The sequence below is a fragment of the Staurois parvus genome, unplaced genomic scaffold, assembly GCF_062004578.1.
Source record: "Staurois parvus isolate SC_StPar_1 unplaced genomic scaffold, SC_StPar_1.0 ptg000948l, whole genome shotgun sequence".
In the NCBI taxonomy this organism is placed as follows: domain Eukaryota; kingdom Metazoa; phylum Chordata; class Amphibia; order Anura; family Ranidae; genus Staurois; species Staurois parvus.
The window spans coordinates 538,136-561,042 of NW_028318744.1; the positions used below are offsets into that span (position 1 = coordinate 538,136).

The 22,907-nt window shown below is 46.4% G+C and overlaps 1 protein-coding gene across 1 annotated transcript in view; it reads right to left on the minus strand.

Moving 5' to 3' along the window:
- INSRR (insulin receptor related receptor) overlaps positions 1-22,907 on the minus strand; it is an 88,881-nt gene that overhangs the window by 29,856 nt on the left and 36,118 nt on the right. The window contains exons 6-10 of the mRNA XM_089656901.1: positions 21,231-21,375; positions 19,121-19,335; positions 18,148-18,274; positions 14,961-15,199; positions 9,354-9,521 (exon numbers count right to left, since the gene is read on the minus strand). Coding sequence (XP_089513027.1) covers positions 9,354-9,521; positions 14,961-15,199; positions 18,148-18,274; positions 19,121-19,335; positions 21,231-21,375 — 894 coding nt within the window. The remainder of the gene's footprint in view (positions 1-9,353; positions 9,522-14,960; positions 15,200-18,147; positions 18,275-19,120; positions 19,336-21,230; positions 21,376-22,907) is intronic.

The following is a 22,907-nucleotide window of genomic DNA, read 5'->3' on the forward strand; positions in this document are numbered from 1 at the left end:
CAGTTTCCCAGCATTACTGAGGAAGAAATATTTGGGGTACTTATTTCAAAATGATTGCAAAAATCAGCAAACCGTGTGGCCAGGCAGTGGAAGAAGCCAATACGATTCTAGGATACATCATTAGAAAGGTTACCAGCATGATGAAGCATTAGAGGGATCATCAATAGGATGAAGTAGGTCCCGATTCCTCTATATAGATCTTTATTATTAGAGGGATCACCAGCAGTAGGAAGAAGGTCCCAACTCCTCTATATAGATCTTTATATCAGAGGGATCACCAGGAGGTCCTGATTCCGCTATATAGATCTTTATCACTAGAGGGGTCACCAGCAGGAGGAAGAAGGTCCAAACTCCTCTATATAGATATTTATATCATTAGAGTTGTCACCAGGAGGTCCCGATTCCGCTATATAGATATTTATATCAATAGAGGGGTCACCAGCAGGAGGAAGAAGGTCCTCATTCCTCTATATAGATCTTTATAACTAGAGGGGTCACCAGCAGGAGGAAGAAGGTCCTTATTCCTCTATATAGATCTTCATCACTAGAGGGGTCACCAGCAGGAGGAAGAAGGTCCCAACTCTTCTACATAGATCTTTATCACTACAGAGATCACCAGCAGGAGGAAGAAGGTCCAAACTCCTCTATATAGCTCTTTAGATCACTAGAGGGATCACCAGGAGGTCCTGACTCCTCTATATAGATCTTTATAATTAGAGGGGTCACCAGCAGGAGGAAGGAGGTCCAGATTCCTGTATATAGATCTTTATCACTAAAGGGGTCACCAGCAGTAGGAAGAAGGTCCCATCTCCTCTATATAGATCTTTATATCACTAGAGGGATCACCAGGAGGTCCTGATTCTGCTATATAGATCTTTATATCACTAGAGGGGTCACCAGCAGGAGGAAGAAGGTCCTCATTCCTCTATATAGATCTTTATCACTAGAGGGGTCACCAGCAGGAGGAAGAAGGTCCTCATTCTTCTAGATAGATCTTTATCACTAGAGGGGTCACCAGCAGGAGGAAGAAGGTCCCAACTCTTCTACATAGATCTTTATCACTACAGAGATCACCAGCAGGAGGAAGAAGGTCCAAACTCCTCTATATAGCTCTTTAGATCACTAGAGGGATCACCAGGAGGTCCTGACTCCTCTCTATAGATATTTATATCAATAGAGGGGTCACCAGCAGGAGGAAGGAGGTCCAGATTCCTCTATATAGATCTTTATCACTAAAGGGATCACCAGCAAGAGGAAGAAGATCCCAACTCCTCAATATAGATCTTTATATCACTAGAGGGATCACCAGGAGGTCCCGATTCCTCTCTATAGATCTTTATATCAATAGAGGGGTCACCAGCAGGAGGAAGGAAGTCCTGGTTCATAATATAAATGTACATTTATCTTTTTTTTTTAAACCTCATTTAGAATACGGTGTCCATTTCTTGCCACCTCACTTACAAAAAGATATTGATAAGGACAGACTGGGTCTACAGACCGGCAACAAAAATAGGGTACAAAAGAATAAACCGAATTGGCACTAGGAAGGAACCACAAGTACGGAGATTCTAATATGAGTGTATAAAGCAAATAAACAATGCAGATAAAAAGGTAACATATAAAAGGCATAAAGTCCATAAATCCAAAAAGGTCCTAGGTAGGGTATGACAGGCGAAGGCAGATCCCCATAGAGTGAACCAGTACTCTGCAGGAGATAAAACCGTACAGAAGGGGGCGCCCCCTTCTGTTCGGTTTTAACAAAAATAGGGAAAGGTCTAAGGCATGGGTGTCAAACTGGCAGCCCTCCAGCCGTTTCCAATCAACAAGTCTCATGAGGCATTGCAATATTTTTTTTCAGGTCTCTAAAATCTAGGTGCATCTATGCTCAGGTGCGTCTTATGGAGCAATAAAATACAGAATATACTCAGACAAAAAAAAAAGTTAAAGAGCTGGGACAGGCTCGATGGACCACCTGGTCTTTTTCTGTCGTTACTCTTAGGTTTCTAATGCCATGAAAACCTGCATATTAGATGAAGGGTCGGACTCAATTATCGAGGTTGACACAAGCCTAGCCTTTCAGTAATTTTTTGCATGTGCCTCTGGGCTGGTTTTACCCCAGTACAGCCGATGGTTGTTGGGGGGTATGGCAAACTTGCTCATCCTTGTTGGAGCGGAGTCCCCCTTTTCCACTCTCTTTTTCGTGTTCCGTCTATTTGAGGCATTCCTCAGCCTCATTCCTACCCTCCTCCCTTCCTGAGAGGCAAACGTTATCTCCTGGCAGATGGCGTGGAACAACCAGGAAGACATGAGAGTGGAGACAGGCCGTCTACTAAAGTGTAACTTTTGTCACCCAAAACATGAGCGTAAGCCCACACATTATCAAACTGACCAGAGTAAATGCACATTCCTCAGGTCAATTGTATGGTTCATGTCATGGAATATGAAGCTGGTAGTTTAGCTTAGAGTTCCCCAATAACCACTCCCAAAACGTGTAGTCCGAGCCCCCCCCCCCCCCCTCCCCTTGAGAGGGACTTTCAAAAGTTAGAGCTTGTCACACACACAGAGATCTCCCAGCAACATCGTAACAAAAGGAGACTAAAGAACCTTTCTGCTCTGCATCTTGGATTTGCAAACCCAGGCATATGGGCAAGTAACTTAACCCTGTAATCTTCTTCCTAATTACCTCCTTGCTGTGTCTTTATATACATATACATATATATACATATATATATATATATATATATATATATATATATATTTTTTTTTTTTTGTGACATCTCCTTGTAAATATTTTTATTGCATCTGTCTGACGCTTTTAGTACTAAATCTCTCTTTCTGAAAGTGTTAAACTGTTTCTAAGCGCTTACTTGCAATTCACGAATCCCTGCCTTTGAAGAGACGCTACTGTTTGTTATATCTCTGTATAACAGGTCCGCGGGCCGTGCTATATAGATCAAGATTTCAATCATTATAGTGTATATTTGATAACGGGAGTTTCCCAGTCTCCGACAAAAGTGGTGGTGGCAGTAGAGGGTTAGTTGCGTAATTAACCCGACCCAGTAACAAGCGCATTCAGGCTGCAGGCACCGATTGTAAACCATTAGCTGGGCAATCGCTGTGCTGGATGCAGCTGGGTGGGGCCTTGTTACGCGCGTCACACCGCGGTTTTAGATCGGCTGGTCCTTCGGTCACGAGTTTGGTGAGAAGGTCTGGGGCGTGACGTATTACTGTTAGTCGTGGCTGTGCGATTGTCGCCTGTTGGTGGCGGCGACCATGGGCCGTGACGGGGGAAAAAAAAAAAAAGAAAAAAAAAAAAAGAAAAAAAAAAGAGAAATCACTGCCCCTGGACTTGTTCCTGCACCTTTGTGTTCATCAATGCCACCGTGTCCCCCAAATGTAGAGAGGTGCAGTTGGGGCAGTGCCCAGGATAGGATTCCTTTCCTTGCAGCAGGAACGAGTTCTTACAGTACAGATGGAACAGCATTTGTTTTTTTCTTGCTAGCATAAATTTTAATTTGCTCCCCTGCGCGTTCCAATGCCCACATGATAACTTTGCATCGGGGCCAAGATTAATTATAATTATTGTGTTTTGAAAATAACAGTCTTTGTAGCTGTTGAACTTTGAGACACAACAGCCACCATTGACCGTATTCCCAGAATTTCTATTCTTTAATGTTTCAAAAGAGCTGAAGATAAAATGAACGAGCCACCACTACTTACGCAAGCAGTTTTTGTGAACCACAGCAATGACGATACTGTGATTGCGATGAGAAAATTAAAACCATTACTTTTTTTTTGTAAGTCCAAAACTTCAAACTTCACGTGTTTACTGTGCCATTGTCACTTTGTGGAAAATATTGTGCAAACTAAAAATGTTAGAAAAGATAGGAAATCTGAGTTGCTTTAGTTATGGAAGTTTCAGTGCATGGTAAAGGGTGAAGCCAAGTCCTGCCCACTTAAAAATTCTTTCAAAGGGTACGTTGGATGTCTGAAATTGTTTGCAAATCCACTTGACAAAATTTGTATCATCCTCCTAATGGCGGGAGGTCTCATGTTTTACTTAGTTTTTAGTTACATAGTTAGTCTGGCTGAAAAAAAAAAAAAAAAAAAAAAAAAAAGAAGAAGGAAGAAGGAGACAAAAGTCCATCTAGTTCAACCCGGGGCGGACTGACCATTTGGAAACTCGGGCACTGCCCGAAGGCCCGGGGTCAGTAGGGAGCCCCATGAGTTGCCTCTGCTACCTTTTTCATAGGTTTTTTTGAGTTTGGGCAAGGACACGGGCCCCATGATCCCCTATTGCCCGGGGGCCCCATGAGTTGTCAGTCTGCCCCTGGTTCAACCATATAAAAATAAAAAAAAGTTCTAATCCTATATCCACAGTTGATCCAGAGGAAGGCAAAAAAAAGCCAGCAAAGCATCATCTGTACAGTGTTGCCACAGTCCTGGAGGTTGATCTGGAAGGTATCATGAAGTCTACACTTTGGGAGTTGGGTTTGCATCCTCGGGACCCCAGACTCAGATCAGAAGTTTGGATCAGCTTCCCAATCCCATAGAAATCCCTCTGGACATTGACCACCATGCTGTCCTCTCCACAATGGATGCGGATTTGCTCCTGCAGGGGGAAAAAATGGTTTCCTGATCCCGAGAGGCAATCAAATATGCCCTGGATCAACTTTACCTATAAAATGTTAGTAACCAGTCATATTATGTGTATCCAAGAAAGAATCCAGTTTTTGTAACTTTCATTCCTTAAAAATTAACATATTGAAACCTAATGGGTAAGTTGAGGCAAATTTAAAGCATGCTCCATACATCTCTGCAATACATGTATTGTATGTTTCTCCATGTCTCATTCCTTTGAAAACACGGAACATACAGGAAAATACCAGTTGATTTGTCATACATCCAGTACGCTCTTACCTTCCTGTAGTGTAACACACTGCCTCTGCCACACTGAAATTCCATTCAGGGCCATCAGTATACTAACCACAATGTACAAAGCCATCAACCACACTGCCTCAAGCTACATCACCAACCTCATCTGCAGATCTCGCCCGAATTGTCCTCTCTGCTCCTTCCCAAGACATCTTGCTCTTTAGCTCCCTTGTTTCCTCCTCCCATGTTAGCCTCCAGGACCTTACCAGAACCTCTCCCATCCTCTGGAACCCCCTACCCCAGTATGTAGGGTCAGCTCCTACCCTGTCCACCTTCAGCCGAACCTTGAAAACTCATTGAGAAGCCTACCCCATGTCCACCTAAAAACGATACTTGAATCACCTCCGTCAGATCATCCCCTGTAGATATTCCCTTTTGTACCACCTACCCCTCACATTAGACTGTAAGCTCCATGAAAAGGGCCCTTCCTTTTGTATTAAATTGTGCTGTAATCATATTGTCCCCCTTTAGATTGTAAAGTGCCATATAAATCCTGTATATAATTATTATTAATAATAATCAGTACTGCCTGCTGGACTATAAAATTCCACCTGTACCCCCCTTTGTCTCATTCACTATGTATACATTTTGTTCCCCAAAAATACAATGCTGCTGTCAAGCTCTGTCCACACACTGTGTACTGGGAAAGGGCTCATGGGACATGTAGTGCTGATGGAGGCTCAACAACAAAAAACTGACCTCTCAGTGGATGCCCATCACAGTTTTTCAAACTACCCTATTGACAGCTCATTTGAGGACACAGGTTGTGTAGACTTGGCTCTGAGGAAGAGGTTCAGCCTCGGAACGCATCAACCATTTGGAGGTCTACAGTCCCCTGCTAGCATCCATCTAGGGAGATTGGACCATGCGGTCATTCTTGTGATGTGCCTTTGATTTTATGCTTTTGCGAGTATACTACTTTTTTATTCAATAAATCAGTTTTTAGAAGGTAATGCACTAGGCCTGTGCACCCTCTGTTTCTTCACACACATTTCCTTTGGATTTCCCTGGTCTGTCGAGGGCAGCAAGGCTTGCATTCCTAACAAGCACTCCACGTGTGGTTACGGACATTGTGTAGTCCATCGTCCAGCGCATGAGTTACAGCATTCGTTTGCTTTTTCTTTAATATCATACTTCACAGGGAGTAATAAAAGCTGTTCCTCCAAACAAGAAGGTAAAAGAAATACTGGGATAGAATCTAAAAGGAAATGTGGTGGTTTGGAAGGAGCTTTGGATGATGCCTAGAGATACTACATTCTACGCCCTTTAATCTTTCCATAAAGCTCTTCATTTGGCTAGGTAGTAAGGCCCCTTTCACATGGGTGGACCAATCTGCTCGACCAGTCAGTTTTTCTTTTTTAGGCGGACCCTTTATTGCAAACTATGGAGTGGTAGATGTCAATGGACCGGTGTCAGTTCACACCCGCCAACATCCGATCCTGTCCACTAAAAAAAGATGGATGAGGATCCATTCTCCTTCCGTCTGGTGGGTCGGGTGGAAGTGGACAGGCAGTCCATTTATATCCAACTGCCCCACATAGGAGAGCGAACTGTGTTCGTGTCCAGTCATTATAAGAGGAGCAGACATGGACCCGTCATCCGTCTGCTCAGCGGGGATCAGTGGACAGATTCCCCGATGAGCGGCCAGTTCTACTGCCGGAGTACTCCCCATGTGAAAAACAGCCAAGAGTTGGGTATCACTAGTCTCAATGCTATGAAAGCTGAAAGGAAGACCAGAAACTGGATTAGGGTATCACAACTAAACACTGGGTGACAACTGTATTACTTCCTCTCTGCATCGCCCTTTCAAACAAACCATCAGGGTACTACTTGTACTATTACTTCTACCAATACTACTGTAGATGATTGAACATCAAAACTTAATTGTGGAATTTAATCGGTAAAACACCTTGTGTGCAGCCCCCTTACAGGACTGTCTTATTAAATGAGAACACTTGGGCACATCCAAGGAGCCCCAGGTGCATGGCGGGCCCCATGATCAGGGCCATGACATGGGACAGGGAGGGGGGGGTGCACTGGCGTTTTGTCCGCTCCTGATACTCCTCTAGCAGGTGTAACTGCAATGTCACTCCTGTGAGAAAGCTGGTTTCTGATGGAGAGAGGATTCAAACTTCCTCCTCCCTCCTGCAAGGGGTAGAAGAGGCCCAGCGATCAGACTGAACTCCCCTCAGTCTCATTGTGAAGGAGAAAGAAGCTGCCATTATTGCAGGTGGGGGTATTTGTGATCTGTGAATACAATGGGGGGGCAGGGAAACTGTGATGCAAGGGGGCTCTGCGATGACGAGGACACCTGAGGCAAGGGGGCTCTGCGATGACGAGGACACCTGAGGCAAGGGGGCTCTGCGATGACGAGGACACCAGAGGCAAGGGGGCTCTGCGATGACGAGGACACCAGAGGCAAGGGGGCTCTGCGATGACGAGGACACCAGAGGCAAGGGGGCTCTGCGATGACGAGGACACCAGAGGCAAGGGGGCTCTGCGATGACGAGGACACCAGAGGCAAGGGGGCTCTGCGATGACGAGGACACCAGAGGCAAGGGGGCTCTGCGATGACGAGGACACCAGAGGCAAGGGGGCTCTGCGATGACGAGGACACCAGAGGCAAGGGGGCTCTGCGATGACGAGGACACCAGAGGCAAGGGGGCTCTGCGATGACGAGGACACCTGATGCAAGGGGGCTCTGCGATGACGAGGACACCTGATGCAAGGGGGCTCTGCGATGACGAGGACACCTGAGGCAAGGGGACTCTGCGATGACGAGGACACCTGAGGCAAGGGGGCTCTGCGATGACGAGGACACCTGAGGCAAGGGGGCTCTGCGATGACGAGGACACCTGAGGCAAGGGGGCTCTGCGATGACGAGGACACCTGAGGCAAGGGGGCTCTGCGATGACGAGGACACCTGAGGCAAGGGGGCTCTGCGATGACGAGGACACCTGAGGCAAGGGGGCTCTGCGATGACGAGGACACCTGAGGCAAGGGGCTCTGCGATGACGAGGACACCTGAGGCAAGGGGGCTCTCCGATGACGAGGACACCTGAGGCAAGGGGGCTCTCCGATGACGAGGACACCTGAGGCAAGGGGGCTCTCCGATGACGAGGACACCTGAGGCAAGGGGGCTCTGCGGTGAGGACACCTGAGGCAAGGGGGCTCTGCGGTGAGGACACCTGATGCAAGGGGGCTCTGCGGTGAGGACACCAGATGCAAGGGGGCTCTGCGGTGAGGACACCAGATGCAAGGGGGCTCTGCGGTGAGGACACCTGATGCAAGGGGGCTCTGCGGTGAGGACACCTGATGCAAGGGGGCTCTGCGGTGAGGACACCTGATGCAAGGGGGCTCTGCGGTGAGGACACCTGATGCAAGGGGGCTCTGCGGTGAGGACACCTGATGCAAGGGGGCTCTGCGGTGAGGACACCTGATGCAAGGGGGCTCTGCGGTGAGGACACCTGATGCAAGGGGGCTCTGCGGTGAGGACACCTGATGCAAGGGGGCTCTGCGGTGAGGACACCTGATGCAAGGGGGCTCTGCGGTGAGGACACCTGATGCAAGGGGGCTCTGCGGTGAGGACACCTGATGCAAGGGGGCTCTGCGGTGAGGACACCTGATGCAAGGGGGCTCTGCGGTGAGGACACCTGATGCAAGGGGGCTCTGCGGTGAGGACACCTGATGCAAGGGGGCTCTGCGGTGAGGACACCTGATGCAAGGGGGCTCTGCGGTGAGGACACCTGATGCAAGGGGGCTCTGCGGTGAGGACACCTGTGCATTACATTGCTCAGGGGCCCATGATGCTATTAAGATGGCACTGCCCCCTTATTCTTGCCTGAGAGCCCAATCTCAATTCTGCGCTGTGCCTGAGAGCAGAGTCCCCCTCTCCCCCGCCCCCTATATCTAGACCTAGATCGAGATCTAGACAGTCATTAGCTCCTGCTGCCATCAATTACAGCCAGTGAGGGGACTTCAGAAGAGGATTACCATTACACAGAGCAGAAGGGTGACTTGTGTTGTTTTTTAGGTTGTCCTTTAAAATCACTTCAGGAACAGTTCTTTAAATACCGATATCTTACATTGAGTTTGAACTAGTCTAATTTATCACTCAAATGCGGATAAATGTTGGTTATGTGTTAGAGAAGACACTGGTAGCTTGTGATGAGGCAGAATTCTATTTTACTTGTGTGGCTTAAGTTACAAACATACAGAGCACATTTCAGCAGACAGTGATAGCAGACATCTTGCTTTGAGAGAGAGAGAGGAAGAGAGAACCAACAAGTTTTACACATATGCACAACTAGTAACCTTTAGTTCCATCTACTGGTCAAGTGATATTAACATACAATACTATATATAGTACATTATAGTACATGCTGTTGCATTCCCAACAGATAATCCCTCTAACCAACCTTTGGTGCAGTAGTCATTATGGTACAGCTCCTCATCTTCTGCCAACTGTTGCCAAAGCACCAGGTAGTAGCTGAGATTTCCATTGCGTTGAGTTGGAGGCTTCCAGCGGACAATCAGATGGGATGATGTGTTTGACATGATCAAAACATCCTGGGGAACAGTTGGGGCTGCAATAAAGAAGTGGAAAAAATGCTAATAATTTTAAGTCTATAAAAAGGGAAACAAACTTTTTTCCTAGCTTTATGCATACATGCTTACTTGTTATGGCAAACAACCCAAAAAAGGAACCCATTGGAGTTTTACTAATCTGACTTAAGTCAAGTGAAATACGATGGAGTGCCATGGGTTGCCTCACTATGAACAATCTTGATCTTTACATATTACTGAAATCATATCAATGCCGTAACACTGCCCATTCTGCGCATCTGAAAACGTTAAAGCTTGGATCTGACACCCAATCAGAAATAGAAGTACCTGAAATAAATAAATCGAAACTCCTGGAACCAGTGTGTAAGCACCTTTAAAATGCTCCTTCCCACTTGGAGAAGGTTGGGAGTTTAGGCAAGACCAGAGAGGAAGGTGGGTCAGAGGAGAGGAAGAAGCAACATTTAGGTGCTGTGCTCCTGCTCTTCCCGCTCTGGAAGGAATAGAGAGGGGGCAGGGTGCCCCAGGGGCCCATTCATAGACCTAGAGAGAAAAAGAGCTTCAACGGGTGTTAATGCTTAGAGCAGTGGTTCTCAACCTATGGGTCGCGACCCTTTTGGGGGTCGAACGACCCTTTTACAGGGATCCCCTAAGACCATCAGAAAACACATATTTCCGATGTGTAAAGAGCAGCTACTGTGTAGAAAGCAGCTGCTGTGTTGAAAGCAGCTACTCTGTTAAAAGCAGCTACTGTGTTGAAAGCAGCAGTATTGGAGGTAAAACGACACTCATGAATTATAATTACTGGGTAAATAATTTTATGGTTGGGGGTCACCACAACATGAGGAACTGTATTAAAGGGTCACGGCATTAGGAAGGTTGAGAACCACTGGCTTAGAGGAAGGCCTAAGGAGTTTACCCCTTGGTTCCTTCCCCTCCCTATCCCAGGAAGAGAAGAAGGAGGAGTAGTGAAGCTATAGGGAGTGAGCTCAATAGGGAGTCCCCCCCTAAGAGAAGAGACTGAAGGGCCCAGATCAAATGTTCCCGACATGCTACCTTGAATCCGTAATGAATAAGCGCTGTCTTGAGCGTGAAACGTGTTTACCTGCCAGTCCCCCACTGTACTTCCACTGTCTGTATTGGTTTTATCCTGGTTCAATAAAGTGGATTGTTTGGAGTGCAGCCGATTGGACTTCCTTTGTTTTAATCTATGCAGCACACAAGCTGGACTAGCGCCTACAAGAGGAGTTGTGCTTGGAGACTGGGAGCCTCTCTAATTGAGCAGCGGTAAACCTATATGCCTTGAATGTGTGTTGGGTTCTGCGACCAGAGAGTGCTATATCATTCGAGGTTTTACAGTAAAATGACTATTACAACCAGCCTCGGTGTGCCTTTGTTTAGTCACGAATGCAGCTTTGAAAAGGAGTGCAAGTTTCCGGATATCATGCCTGAGAGAGGTAGGCCAGCATCTGGAACCCCTAGGAGTGAAGAGCAGCACAGCCAAGATGGTGGAGAGGAGGTCTGGTCTCAAGCCACTAGCCATACTGTCAGGAATGGATTCACCACTGGTGGTGGGACTCACCTGCCGTGTGGGCTGCAGTACCAGGGCTGGCCAGCGGGTGCTCTCAGCAACCAGAAGCTTACTCCTGCAGTCAGCCATCAGCTGAAGCTGATTGCAGGAGGTGTATTTAAGCAGGACCAGGCCTGTGATCAGGGCCTTGGTGTATGTTTCCCATGAGCCCCTGTACCTGGTATCCTGTGTTCCTGCCTATCTGCCTAGTTGCTGACCCTGCTTTGATCCTGACCTCTGCTGACCGTCTCCTGTTGAACCCCTGGCTTGCCTGACCACCCTTCTGCCTGATCCTCTGTACCGCGCTGCCCGTGAGTTACTGAACCCAGCTTGTGACCCTGACTAGTCTCTGCCTGCTCCTCCGGTACCTCACTGCCCGCACATTGCTGACCTGGCCTGCCTGACGCTACCCAGACGATCCATCCATCCCGCACGGATCCAGTCACTACTGTCAAAACCTGCCAGCCCCTTCACATCAGGCTTTCCCCCGGTACATACCCTCAGCAGACCCCTCTACCACAGTTGGGTGCACTCAGGGGCCGCGACCTGGTCTCAGCCCTGCGCCAAGTCCATCCCCACCATCAGGGGCTCTGGTGAAAAGGCAGACTGGGGCTTAGACTCCACGCCCTGGGGAATCCTGGTCTGTGGGTCACGAGAGATCCCACCGGGCGGTGCCCGACAGTACCTTACGGCCCGCCTGACCATTCCACCTCTCCAGCCCTGACTACGCCTGTGTTCCTGAGCCTGCTACTTCCCTGTGTCAGTCCACACATTTCTGGCCATACCCGGATCCTTAACACATACATCAGGGAGAGTCGTTGGGTAAAAAGTGTTATGTTGCCCAGAAGGTCAGTTGCATTGAGGGTAGGCTAGGCTGCTCGTTATGGCCATGAGTGAGGCAACCCACCACCTGCTAACAAGGAAGAGTTGTAAACAGTAGCCATTTCTCACCTTACATTAAACATGCTGTGTTTTGCAACAGCCTCATTGATTACAGTAAATCCAGTTATCACTAAAAAGGTGAAAACAAGTCCCCGGTCCCACACATCCGTTCCTACCATCAGCCTACTATGGACAACTCTCCAAAAGTTACAAAAAAAATTAAAGCCAATTTTCGGTGGACAGTGCCTTCAACTTTCTGGCATCTACTAAAGGCTGTGTTGTCATTTTTCAGTCTACAGGTCATTTAAAAGTAATACTACACATAAAAAACAAAAAACTAGGACTCACACCATAACTCCTCTACACAAAATTTGATTAAAACCCAAGATAGGCAACTCTATAGTATTCATGTTTTCACTTTTATGGATGTTAAGTTGACAGGAGAACAGAGAGGGTGTCAGGGCTCCGGGGTGTGACCAGAGGTATGTGACTGACGCAGGGAAACGCAGGCTTCAGATAAGTTATAAACAATATAATTTATTAAAGACTAACAATACAAACATAAACGCAGTGCAATACTAAAACATAACAGTGCAAACGAACCAAACCAACCACAGATAACAGTACATACAATGCAAGCGTCGTCAGGCAGGCCGGGTCAATAACAATCGGGCAGGTAAGTACAGGGGGTCAGGCAGAGAATGGTCGGGGTCACAAGCCAGGGATGAAACAGGAGAAGTCAGCAGAGGTCCGGATCAGGCAGGGTCAGCAACGAATCAGTCAGACAGGGACAGGAACAGGAACAGGGATGCAGGTAACAAGATACAGGGCCCAGGAAAAACACACACCAAGGCAGAGACTGCGGGTCTGGCCATCCCTTAAATACACCTGCATGATCAGCTTCAGGTGTTTGGCTGGCTGCAGGGTTGAGTCTCTGATTGCCGGGAGCACCCGCTGGCCAGCCCTGGTACTGCAGCCCACAAGGCAGGTGAGTCCCACCATTACTGGCAACCATTCCTGACAGATGGCCTTTCACTTGGCTTAAACAGAACCAGTCACAACTCATCTTATACAATTTTAATAGTTAATTCTCATCGCCGAGCAAAATTAAAGTCCCCTTCCCAAAAAGTCATCCAGTGTAACCTAGGGGGGTGGTTGCCATCATCCCTGTTTTTCTCAAAGAGATTTATATCTTACATTTGGTGGGATTTTTCAGGCAACCTTAGAATATAAGTAAACCAAACAATTTTTTAAAAGAGTTTTGGCATCTTATTGACACATCAAATACATATTTCCGCAATAAAACAATTTTTGACAGCGTGTTAGCATGACAATACTTATATTATTGCCTTGAAAATTAGCCCTTAGCTCCAAACAAACATTGAGCAAAAGGGTTTTTCCTTTAATCACTTCCAGACCGGACACTTTTACCCCCTTCCTGACCAGGGCAATTTTCAGCTTTCAGCGCGATCACACTTTAAATGACAATTGCGCGGTCATGCAACACCAAATTAATTTTTTACCATTTTTTTGAGACAGATAAAGCTTTATTTTGGTGGTATTTATTCGCCGCTGGGATTTTTAATTTTTTCGCTATGTAAATGGAAAAGTCCCAAAATTTTGAAAAAAAGTGTTTTTTTTAATAAAATTTTGCAAATAAATAATATTCCATCATAAATCTTGGCCAAAATTTATTCCGTTATCTTTTTAGTAAAAAAAAAAAAAAATCCAAATTAGTTTATAACCAAAAATTATCATTTTTAAACATTTTGTTTTACATTTTTATATTATTTTTTATTTTTATTTTTTTACATACTGTCACCCTAGCAGTACAGTGTCACCATGGTGACACTGTACTACTTGTGGGGGGTGATGAAGATTTTTTTTTTTTTACACTGATTGCTTTTACACCCATATAGGATGTATAAGCAATCATTTCTCTTTCTCTCTGTCTGCATTCTTGCACTCATTGAGAAGTACTGAGTGAGCTGTGATTGGTCACAGCTTGTCACATGGGAGAAGGCGGTTGTGAATAGCCTTGTACCATGTGACCTCTGTGATCATTCACAGATTTCACACGTAGTAAGCAATGATGTCACAAGCGACTTCTTGCTTACTACTTTGCATGTGATCACTGATTGGCCAATCAGTGATCACATGATCGGGACCTCGTACAGAGGTCCCGTCCGACGATCGGTGTTTCACTGTGTCCGGAGGACACAGCGGGCACAGGATCGTGATGCTGCACGCTCCCAGGGAGCGCGCACAAGCAGGGTGCGGGGAGGCCGTTTATAAACGGCCACCCGACCCTGCAGTGCCACCGTCCGGCCGTTTATATGCAACGGCCAGTCAGGAAGTGGTTAAAAGAACAAAAAACAAAACAAAACAAAAAACACAAAGCATTGCAGCTCTTCTGGGGATGGAGACCAGTTATTCCATCCTGGGCCTGCTGCCAGTCTTCTAGTTGACCCTCAAATTCATTTGATCATGCCAATGCAGTCTACTGGAACCCAAGAGGATTCCACCCTCTGGCCAACCCTTGGGAAGTGTCTATGTCCTCCTGGCAGTGACGTGGTCACCTACTCTACTGCCCAGTGACCACTAACTAAAAATAGGTAATTAAGAGCTTTTTATAATTGTGGCATTGATTTGATTTGGGGAGTGTACTAAAATTTTTGGGGGTGCCTGGTCACAGTACAGCTCATGGGCGGACTGACCATTTGGAGGGCCTGGGGTCAGTAGGGGGCCCCATGAGATGCCCCTGGTACCTTTTTCATAGGCTTTTTTGAGTTTGGACAAGGACACAGGGGCCCCATGATCCCCTATTGCCCGGGGGCCCCATGAGTTGCCAGTCTGCCCCTGGTACAGCTTAGGTGATCCAAAAAAGCACAGGCTTTCCTATGAGAATGAGATTTACCCCTTATTTGTAAAATTGTGCAGAATGGCATTCAATCACTTTCACTGTGAACATTACATAAAATTCAATAATGTTCTTTAGGGAGTTGGTTACCTGCCGGCTTCGTTCGAATGTAGACCACGTCACTTTGTGCTCCGAAGTTCCTCCCTTCCTCAGCAGTGGTGAGAGTGATAGCCCGGACATATATGGCATACTGGGTCCATGGTTTCAGGTTCATCAGTGTAATGCTTGGTTCTTGTTCGTTGTTTAAAGGCAGCTCTACATCTACCACGTTCCAGCTGTTGGCTCCACAGGCATCTTGGCCCAGGTGCTCGGTTATGTTCTGAAAGGGACTAAACAAAAAGCAATGGATAAAGTTTTCTTGGGAATTGAATGCGACAAACCTGACATGACTGGCTGGAATCCATTACAGGACAATAAAATGTAACACCAATCCACTTATGAAGGAAAGAACATTCCTCAACTCTGGTCTTCAAGATCATGCAAGGGAAAGTATCTGGCAATCGCGGTTATTTTTGGTCAACATCATCAAATACCTGAGCATGGGAAAAAAAAGTCCTAATTTGATCTCCCTCAAGCAGGATTTTTCCAGTGCCCATGTATAAGATTACATTCCCTTAATTATGAAGATACTGCTTCTATTTGGTCTTCAACTGACTATTCTATGGCTTAAAAAAAAAAAAAAAAAACAAATACCTGACTTTTTTGTATGGTGTAATCATCAACTATCATTCGCCTGAAATGATAAAATGGCAACATGAATTTTATTTTTTAGACCAAGTGGCTCAAGAAGGTATTTTAAAGGGTCTTACTAAAAGGGTATCAAATAGAGCTACAGTTGGTTTACCAAGAAAAAAAAAAAAAAAAAAGGAAAGAAGAAAAAAAAAAAGAAAGAAAAAAAAGAAAAAAAGGAGAGAGAGAGAAAAAAAAAAAAGAAGACGCAAATTCACTTTGTTAAAGGCCAGACTTACACTGTTCCATGTGCATGTAGCAAGCATGGTAATGCAAATGTGTGAATGGGCCCATAGAGTTTTCCTTTGTGCCACACTAAACAGCAACACATAGATGTGAACCAACCACATGGGAAAGAATAGGAATTCTACCTTTACTTACTGCATTTTCTTGCAGTAAAATGCAAGATTTTCTGCATCAGAATGACAATGTGAATAGAGCCTCAGACTTTAAAAGGAATGGACTATGGCCATTGGAAGTAGAAATTGAGCCAGTATCAGAAGTCAGTAGAAGTAAACAATGCCTCAAGCTTGGTGGCCGCTGAAAAAAAAAATAAATAAATAAAATTTACCTAGCAAGAGGAATAGCGTCCCAGTGGTGGGCGTCCGCGCAAGGAATAGCGTCCCAGTGGTGGGCGTCCGTCCGCGCACGGAATAGCGTCCCAGTGGTGGGCGTCCGTCCGCGCACGGAATAGCGTCCCAGTGGTGGGCGTCCGTCCGCGCACGGAATAGCGTCCCAGTGGTGGGCGTCCGTCCGCGCACGGAATAGCGTCCCAGTGGTGGGCGTCCGTCCGCGCACGGAATAGCGTCCCAGTGGTGGGCGTCCGTCCGCGCACGGAATAGCGTCCCAGTGGTGGGCGTCCGTCCGCGCACGGAATAGCGTCCCAGTGGTGGGCGTCCGTCCGCGCACGGAATAGCGTCCCAGTGGTGGGCGTCCGTCCGCGCACGGAATAGCGTCCCAGTGGTGGGCGTCCGTCCGCGCACGGAATAGCGTCCCAGTGGTGGGCGTCCGTCCGCGCACGGAATAGCGTCCCAGTGGTGGGCGTCCGTCCGCGCACGGAATAGCGTCCCAGTGGTGGGCGTCCGTCCGCGCACGGAATAGCGTCCCAGTGGTGGGCGTCCGTCCGCGCACGGAATAGCGTCCCAGTGGTGGGCGTCCGTCCGCGCACGGAATAGCGTCCCAGTGGTGGGCGTCCGTCCGCGCACGGAATAGCGTCCCAGTGGTGGGCGTCCGTCCGCGCACGGAATAGCGTCCCAGTGGTGGGCGTCCGCGCACGGAATAGCGTCCCAGTGGTGGGCGTCCGCGCACGGAATAGCGTCCCAGTGGTGGGCGTCCGCGCACGGAATAGCGTCCCAGTGGTGGGCGTCCGCGCAAGGAATAGCGTCCCAGTGGTGGGCGTCCGCGCAAGGAATAGCGTCCCAGTGGTGGGCGTCCGCGCAAGGAATAGCGTCCCAGTGGTGGGCGTCCGCGCAAGGAATAGCGTCCCAGCTTTGTTAGCGGTCAGAGGAAGGAATAGCTTGGCATTGTTGGCTATCAGAGGAAGGAATAGTCTCCCATGTTGGTGTCAGTGGAAGGAATTGTACATTAGTGTTGGTGTCAGTGCGACAAATTGTACCCATCTTTTGCGTCATTAGGCAGAATTATTTTCCATCATTTGTGTCAGAAGGACAAGGCCTAAACAAAAAGGTCCACATCTGGCCAACAAGCTGCAGTGAAGGGACCACTGACAGATGATGCAAGTTTTAAAATTTGGGCCTAGGCTGCCATTATTATGTGTCAATGGTGGTCCCATTACATTAAAGTTATTGGAAAGTAAGCTTTGAGCTTCATCACCCTATCTAAAGCCAGCCATAGACCGTTCGAAATTTTGCCGGTTTAGCAGGAACCAGACAAATTTTAATCCATCTATGGGCCAGCTAGTTGTACTGAAGTTGATCAATCAATAAATTTCAAGGACTCTTACCAGGAGCATGTGGACTCTCTTTTGGACAGAAATAAAAAAGGAGTTGGAAAGGTATACGTTTAAATCATCTGTAATGGATCTCATAACTCCTCACCATCTCCATGTATAGCCATCAGGAATACCAGGTACAAAATCTCCTCCATACCTCTCCTCAAAATCAACAAAATACATCCAATAGTGCCATCTCAGAAGCCGATCTACGTGTGGTAACCAGCATGATGCTGCCATGAGCGTAAGCTCCGCCCTATGTATTTAATCACAAATGAGGTCTTCTGGGGCACAAATTTGTGATGAAATGCTTAGGGCGGAGCCTACGCTCATCATGATGGTTACTACAAGGAAACAGTCCAGATCGGCTCCTGGGACCTCACTATTGGGTGCTTTCCCAAAGCAGATTGAAAAATTATTGTAATGACTGACTACAAACAACTTACAATACAACAAAATGAAATATTTTAAATGTTTACATTAGGAAAAAAAAATACATAAATTTAAAAAAAAAAAAAAAAAAAAAACTGCAAAAAAGAGAAATTTCATATAGGGAAATTGAATGACTAAAGTAGAGAAACTCTCTTCAAAACTTACGATTCTTTGTAGTGAACAATGAAGCTTAGCAAGTCGCGAGGTTCTGGCGTCCTATATCTTTCCCACTTTAGGAAGATGCGGTCGGATTCGGTTACGTTGGCGACAAACTTCAGTACATGAGAGTTACCTAGGATTAAAATGGTCTGGTTGGACAATGGTATTGAAAGAAAAGATTGAACACAACTGAGGCAGATTAGATTCAAAGACTGCACCAGTTTGGGGTTTCTGCTCCAATTACAGGTTAAAGTGGATCTAAACCCCAAAAAAAAAAATAAATTAAGAAATTGCAGCTTACCAGTCCTTAGATGTGGTGACTACATTAGTTTTCTTTTGTTCATTGGAATTTAAACTGGTATCCATAAATTGGCACTTCCTTTTCCTGGCTACACTAGCTCAATCCACTATCTATGAAGGGAGTGTAGTGCCCCCAGGGGCGGACTGACAACTCATGGGGCCCCTGGGCAATAGGGGATCATGGGGCCCCTGTGTCCTTGCCCAAACTCAAAAAAGCGTATGAAAAAAAAGGTACCAGGGGCATCTCATGGTGCCCCATACTGACCCCGGGTCCTCGGGCAGTGCCAGAGTTTCCAAATGGTCAGCCCGCCCCTGAGTGCCCCTCTACTTAGCCAGGGGGGCTAGCAAAGCTTTTTTAGTTAGAGGCTGGATAGCAGCCTGGGATGAGTCAGCCAGGTTACTTTAGGTCAGGGCTGAGAGCTCTGCAGGGCAGTTCCCCGATACCTCCCCTGGCTCTAGAAGCTTGAGACATTTCTAGAAAGTAATGAGTGGGGGTGAGGAGGGGCTGATCTGCATTCTCAAGGGACCCTTTCAGAGTAGGAGTCAACAAACACAAAAATCACTTGATTTTGAACAGATCGTACTGTAGTAAAAATAAAAAAAAAATAAAAAAAAGGAAGAAAGAAGGAAGGAAAAAAAAAAAAAGAAAAGGAGGGCAGGAAGGTGGGACCTGACTTACAGGAAGCTCGATCTCCATTGGTGCGTGGATTGATATCTGCTTTGTTCTGTCTCCCTTTGGTTCCCGTTAGGTCCTCCGTATGATAAATTTGCGACAGGCACAGTTTAGGGTTGAAAGCAAAGTACAGCTTCCCAACAGGGATGGAGAGGCTCTCATGGTTGGGATCCCAGAGCTGCTGAAGATTCTGGTTGTCCAAAACATACAGGGTATAATTCCTGAGGGAGAATGAAAACAACTGTGAATGGCTAGAATGAAAACAACTGTGAATGGCTAGAATGAAAACAACTGTGAATGGCTAGAATGAAACAAAAAAAAAAAGGAGATATTTCTTATTAACCAACCGGTACAAATTTGGTTAAAAGCCTTATTTACAATGACACAGATTGGGACGATATTTTTATAAAAATGCAAATCAGTTCCCCCAAGCTCTCAGACTGCCTTGCACAGATATACATCCTGCACAGATCTTATCCAACTCCAATTGTATCTCCGAATATCGACCCATGCATAGCCCACAATGACCAAATGTGTTTACAAGCACCTAACACCTTCCACCATCTCCTATGGACGGTTGCTAAAATCCAAGGGTTCTGGATTCAGGTGGTGCAGTTCCTTCATAGCCAGATGGGTTCTCCACTGACTCTACATCCCGAAAAAGGTCTACTGGGGCTCTTCCCCGACCATGACAAATACATGATTAAGTTCCCACAGAAGACCCTTTTTACTGCAAGGAAATTGATAGCGCTCAACTGGAAGAAAGCCCTCCCTCCTAGGTTGCAACCCTGGATAGCATACATCAGTTGTACCCTTCCATACAAGGGCTGCCCCTCTAACTATAGCCAAATTTGGGTTGCAACATTCCAATACCTAGATAGGATAGTTCTCCCATTTATGAAACTGGGCCAAGGTTTCTTAGGAGATACCTCCTTTATTTATACCTAGCTGGTTCCATACATGGCATCTTTCACCCGCTATACACAGGTGTCACTGCCTTTATTATGATTTCTATTTCCTAGGTTATACACTGTCATTTTAATGCTATTAGCCACAAATTTTCTCATGACCACACCTTTCTGATTGATACTACCTCCAACTATGGTATGTATTGATTGTCCTTCAAGCAGGGGCGGACTGACCATTTGGAAACTCAGGCACTGCCCGAGGGCCCGGGGTCAGTAGGAGGCCCCATGAGATGCCCCTGGTACCTTTTACATAGGCTTTTTTGAGTTTGGGCAAGGACACAGGGGCCCCACACTCAGACCACATCCAAAAAAGCACATTTAAAAAAAAAGGTACTAGGGGCATCTCATGGGGCCCCCTACTAACTCTGGGCCATCGGGCAGTGCCCGAGTGCTCGAATGGTCAGTCCGCCCCTGGTTGAATCATGAACAGGGGCGGACTGACCATTTGGAAACTTGGGCACTGCCCGAGGGCCCGGGGTCAGTAGGGGACCCCATGAGATGCCCCTGGTACCTTTTTCATAGGCTTTTTTGAGTTTGGGCAAGGACACAGGGGCCCCATGATCCCCTATTGCCCGGGAGCCCCATGAGTTGTCAGTCTGCCCCTGCCTTCAAGTGACCTTTAGTCCTTTTGGACCATTCTTTCTACATATTGTGTAGATTCCACCTATTCTTTTCTACGGGATTTGTTTTCCTCCGTACAACTTCCTTTTGTTCCTCTCAAAGGATATGCTTGTTTTCAAAGTGAAAAGCATTATCTGCAAAAATAATGTCCTCTCATTTACTCTTCCCTCAAAAACAAATTGCAATCTCTGTAGATTAATATACAAAAAGCTCAAATTGGTCATTTATGTTTACAAAGAACCCAAGATCAAATTTTGCCTCCACAACTAGAAAACAAGGACTTAGAAACACTACAAAAAAATAAATAAAAATAATGGACTGGAATTTCACAAAAAATGATCATAGAAAAAGGGGAGTGAAGCTTCCTCTGAATTTGGACTGAAGTTCATGCACAGCTAGACGTGGTCAGGGCAGCAAGGTCAAATTTGCATGTTGACTACGGGCTGGAAAGCATGATATGTCTGTATAGGGAGAAAGCTTTCAGGTCTGCCAAAAAAAAAAAAGATAAAATAATTGTTTTTTCTTACCCATCTACCATGGAGTCTCCTCTGATGAGTTTCAGGTTTTTAAAAAATGAGAGCGAGACCAGAGCAAAGGAGTGCTTGATTTTTAAGAAGCCCGTTATTGTCTCAATATGACCCAAACTTCTGCGAAGCTCTAAAGCTAGGTTATCTGTAATAAAACATATAGTATTGGAAATGTGTTAATTTATTTTAAAATTACACAGGCGCACACACAAAAAAAAAAAAAATGGCTACTTTCGGCAGGGCCATATTTGGCAAGAAGCAAAGTGGGAATGAGCTAGAGTTTGAAGGGATTACAAAACTGAACCAGAAGGAATTCAATTCATCCAGTTTTACCAAAAACAAAGCGTGGAAGTATGAAGCAAGACAAGTAATTCTAGAGAATGGGGACAAGGACAGGAAAAATGGAAGCATTGCCTTAGTGAACCCCAATCTTCAGTATGCTCTGGCCAACCCAACGACTGTGGTCCCAAGTATCATTTTGGAGTCTGATTGTACAAGAATTGGCTGACACGTGACACTACGGACTTCTACTGTACTTTGCAAGGTGGTCCAGTAGAGGGCCAGTCATTTTACAAAGAACCTTAGATATGTCATAGGCAGGGGCGGACTGACCATCTGGAAACTCAGGCACTGCCCAAGGGCCAGAGGTCAGTAGGGGGTCCCATGAGATGCCCCTGGTACCTTTTTCATAGGCTTTTTTGAGTTTGGGCCAGGACACAGGGGCCCCATGATTCCCTATTGCCCGGGGGCCCCATGAGTTATCAGTCCGCCCCTGGTCATAGGTTCCATCAGTCATATAGTCATAAGGTCATTGTTACATTCTTAAGGAGATTATGCTTTGTAAAATTAGTTTGTCTTCTCTAGTTGAGTCAACTTTGAAAATATATAGTTCTGAAAAGCATACACATCAGGCAATCTCGCTTGATACACCAAATAAGATCAGATTTTAGGTTTGTAAGGATCTAGGATCAACACTTTCTCCAAAATTGATCCAGTGTTCTGTTTTTGCCGTTTTGGTTTTTTGGTCTATGTTCAATGACCTTGGTTTACATATCCTATATATAGCCCAGATTACTTATGTAGCACCCTCTTAGTTAACTAGAGGGAGCTAGCTAATTTTTTTTTTTTTTCTAAGATAGGAGGCAGAGAAGCAGCCTGGGTGATAGTCAGAGGGGTCAAAATTTGGGTCAGGGCTGAGAGGCTCTGCAGATAAGCTCACCGATACCTCCCCCTGAAATAGAGACTTGGAGAAGTCTCTAGAATTCAAATGGGCGGGGGTGAGGAGGAGCTGAGGAGGAGCTGGCCTGTACACTTGAGGGATCCTGGCCAATCCCCAGGCAGAAGGTTTGGCATGGGGTCAAGACAGCCCTTAAGAGTGACTGAGCCTACTCATAGGCAGGAGGGTTTGGGTAGAAGATAGGAGGCATGCTAAGATGCAGAAGCCTGGGAGAGGGCTCAGTGGGAAGGGGTCTACCTCCAGGCAGATTTGCAGGAAAGGAGGATCACTCCACTATGGGGGGGGGGGGTTCCCATGGGAGAGGACTCCCTGTGCAGCAGGGAAGGAGCCAGCCCAGCAGAAAGCCTGAAGGCAGCCACCAACCCAGCAACCTTACAGGAGAGGAACAGCGAGTAATCCTACACCCCCTGGGCCTGTTAAGGGGAAAAGGGGAAAAGGAC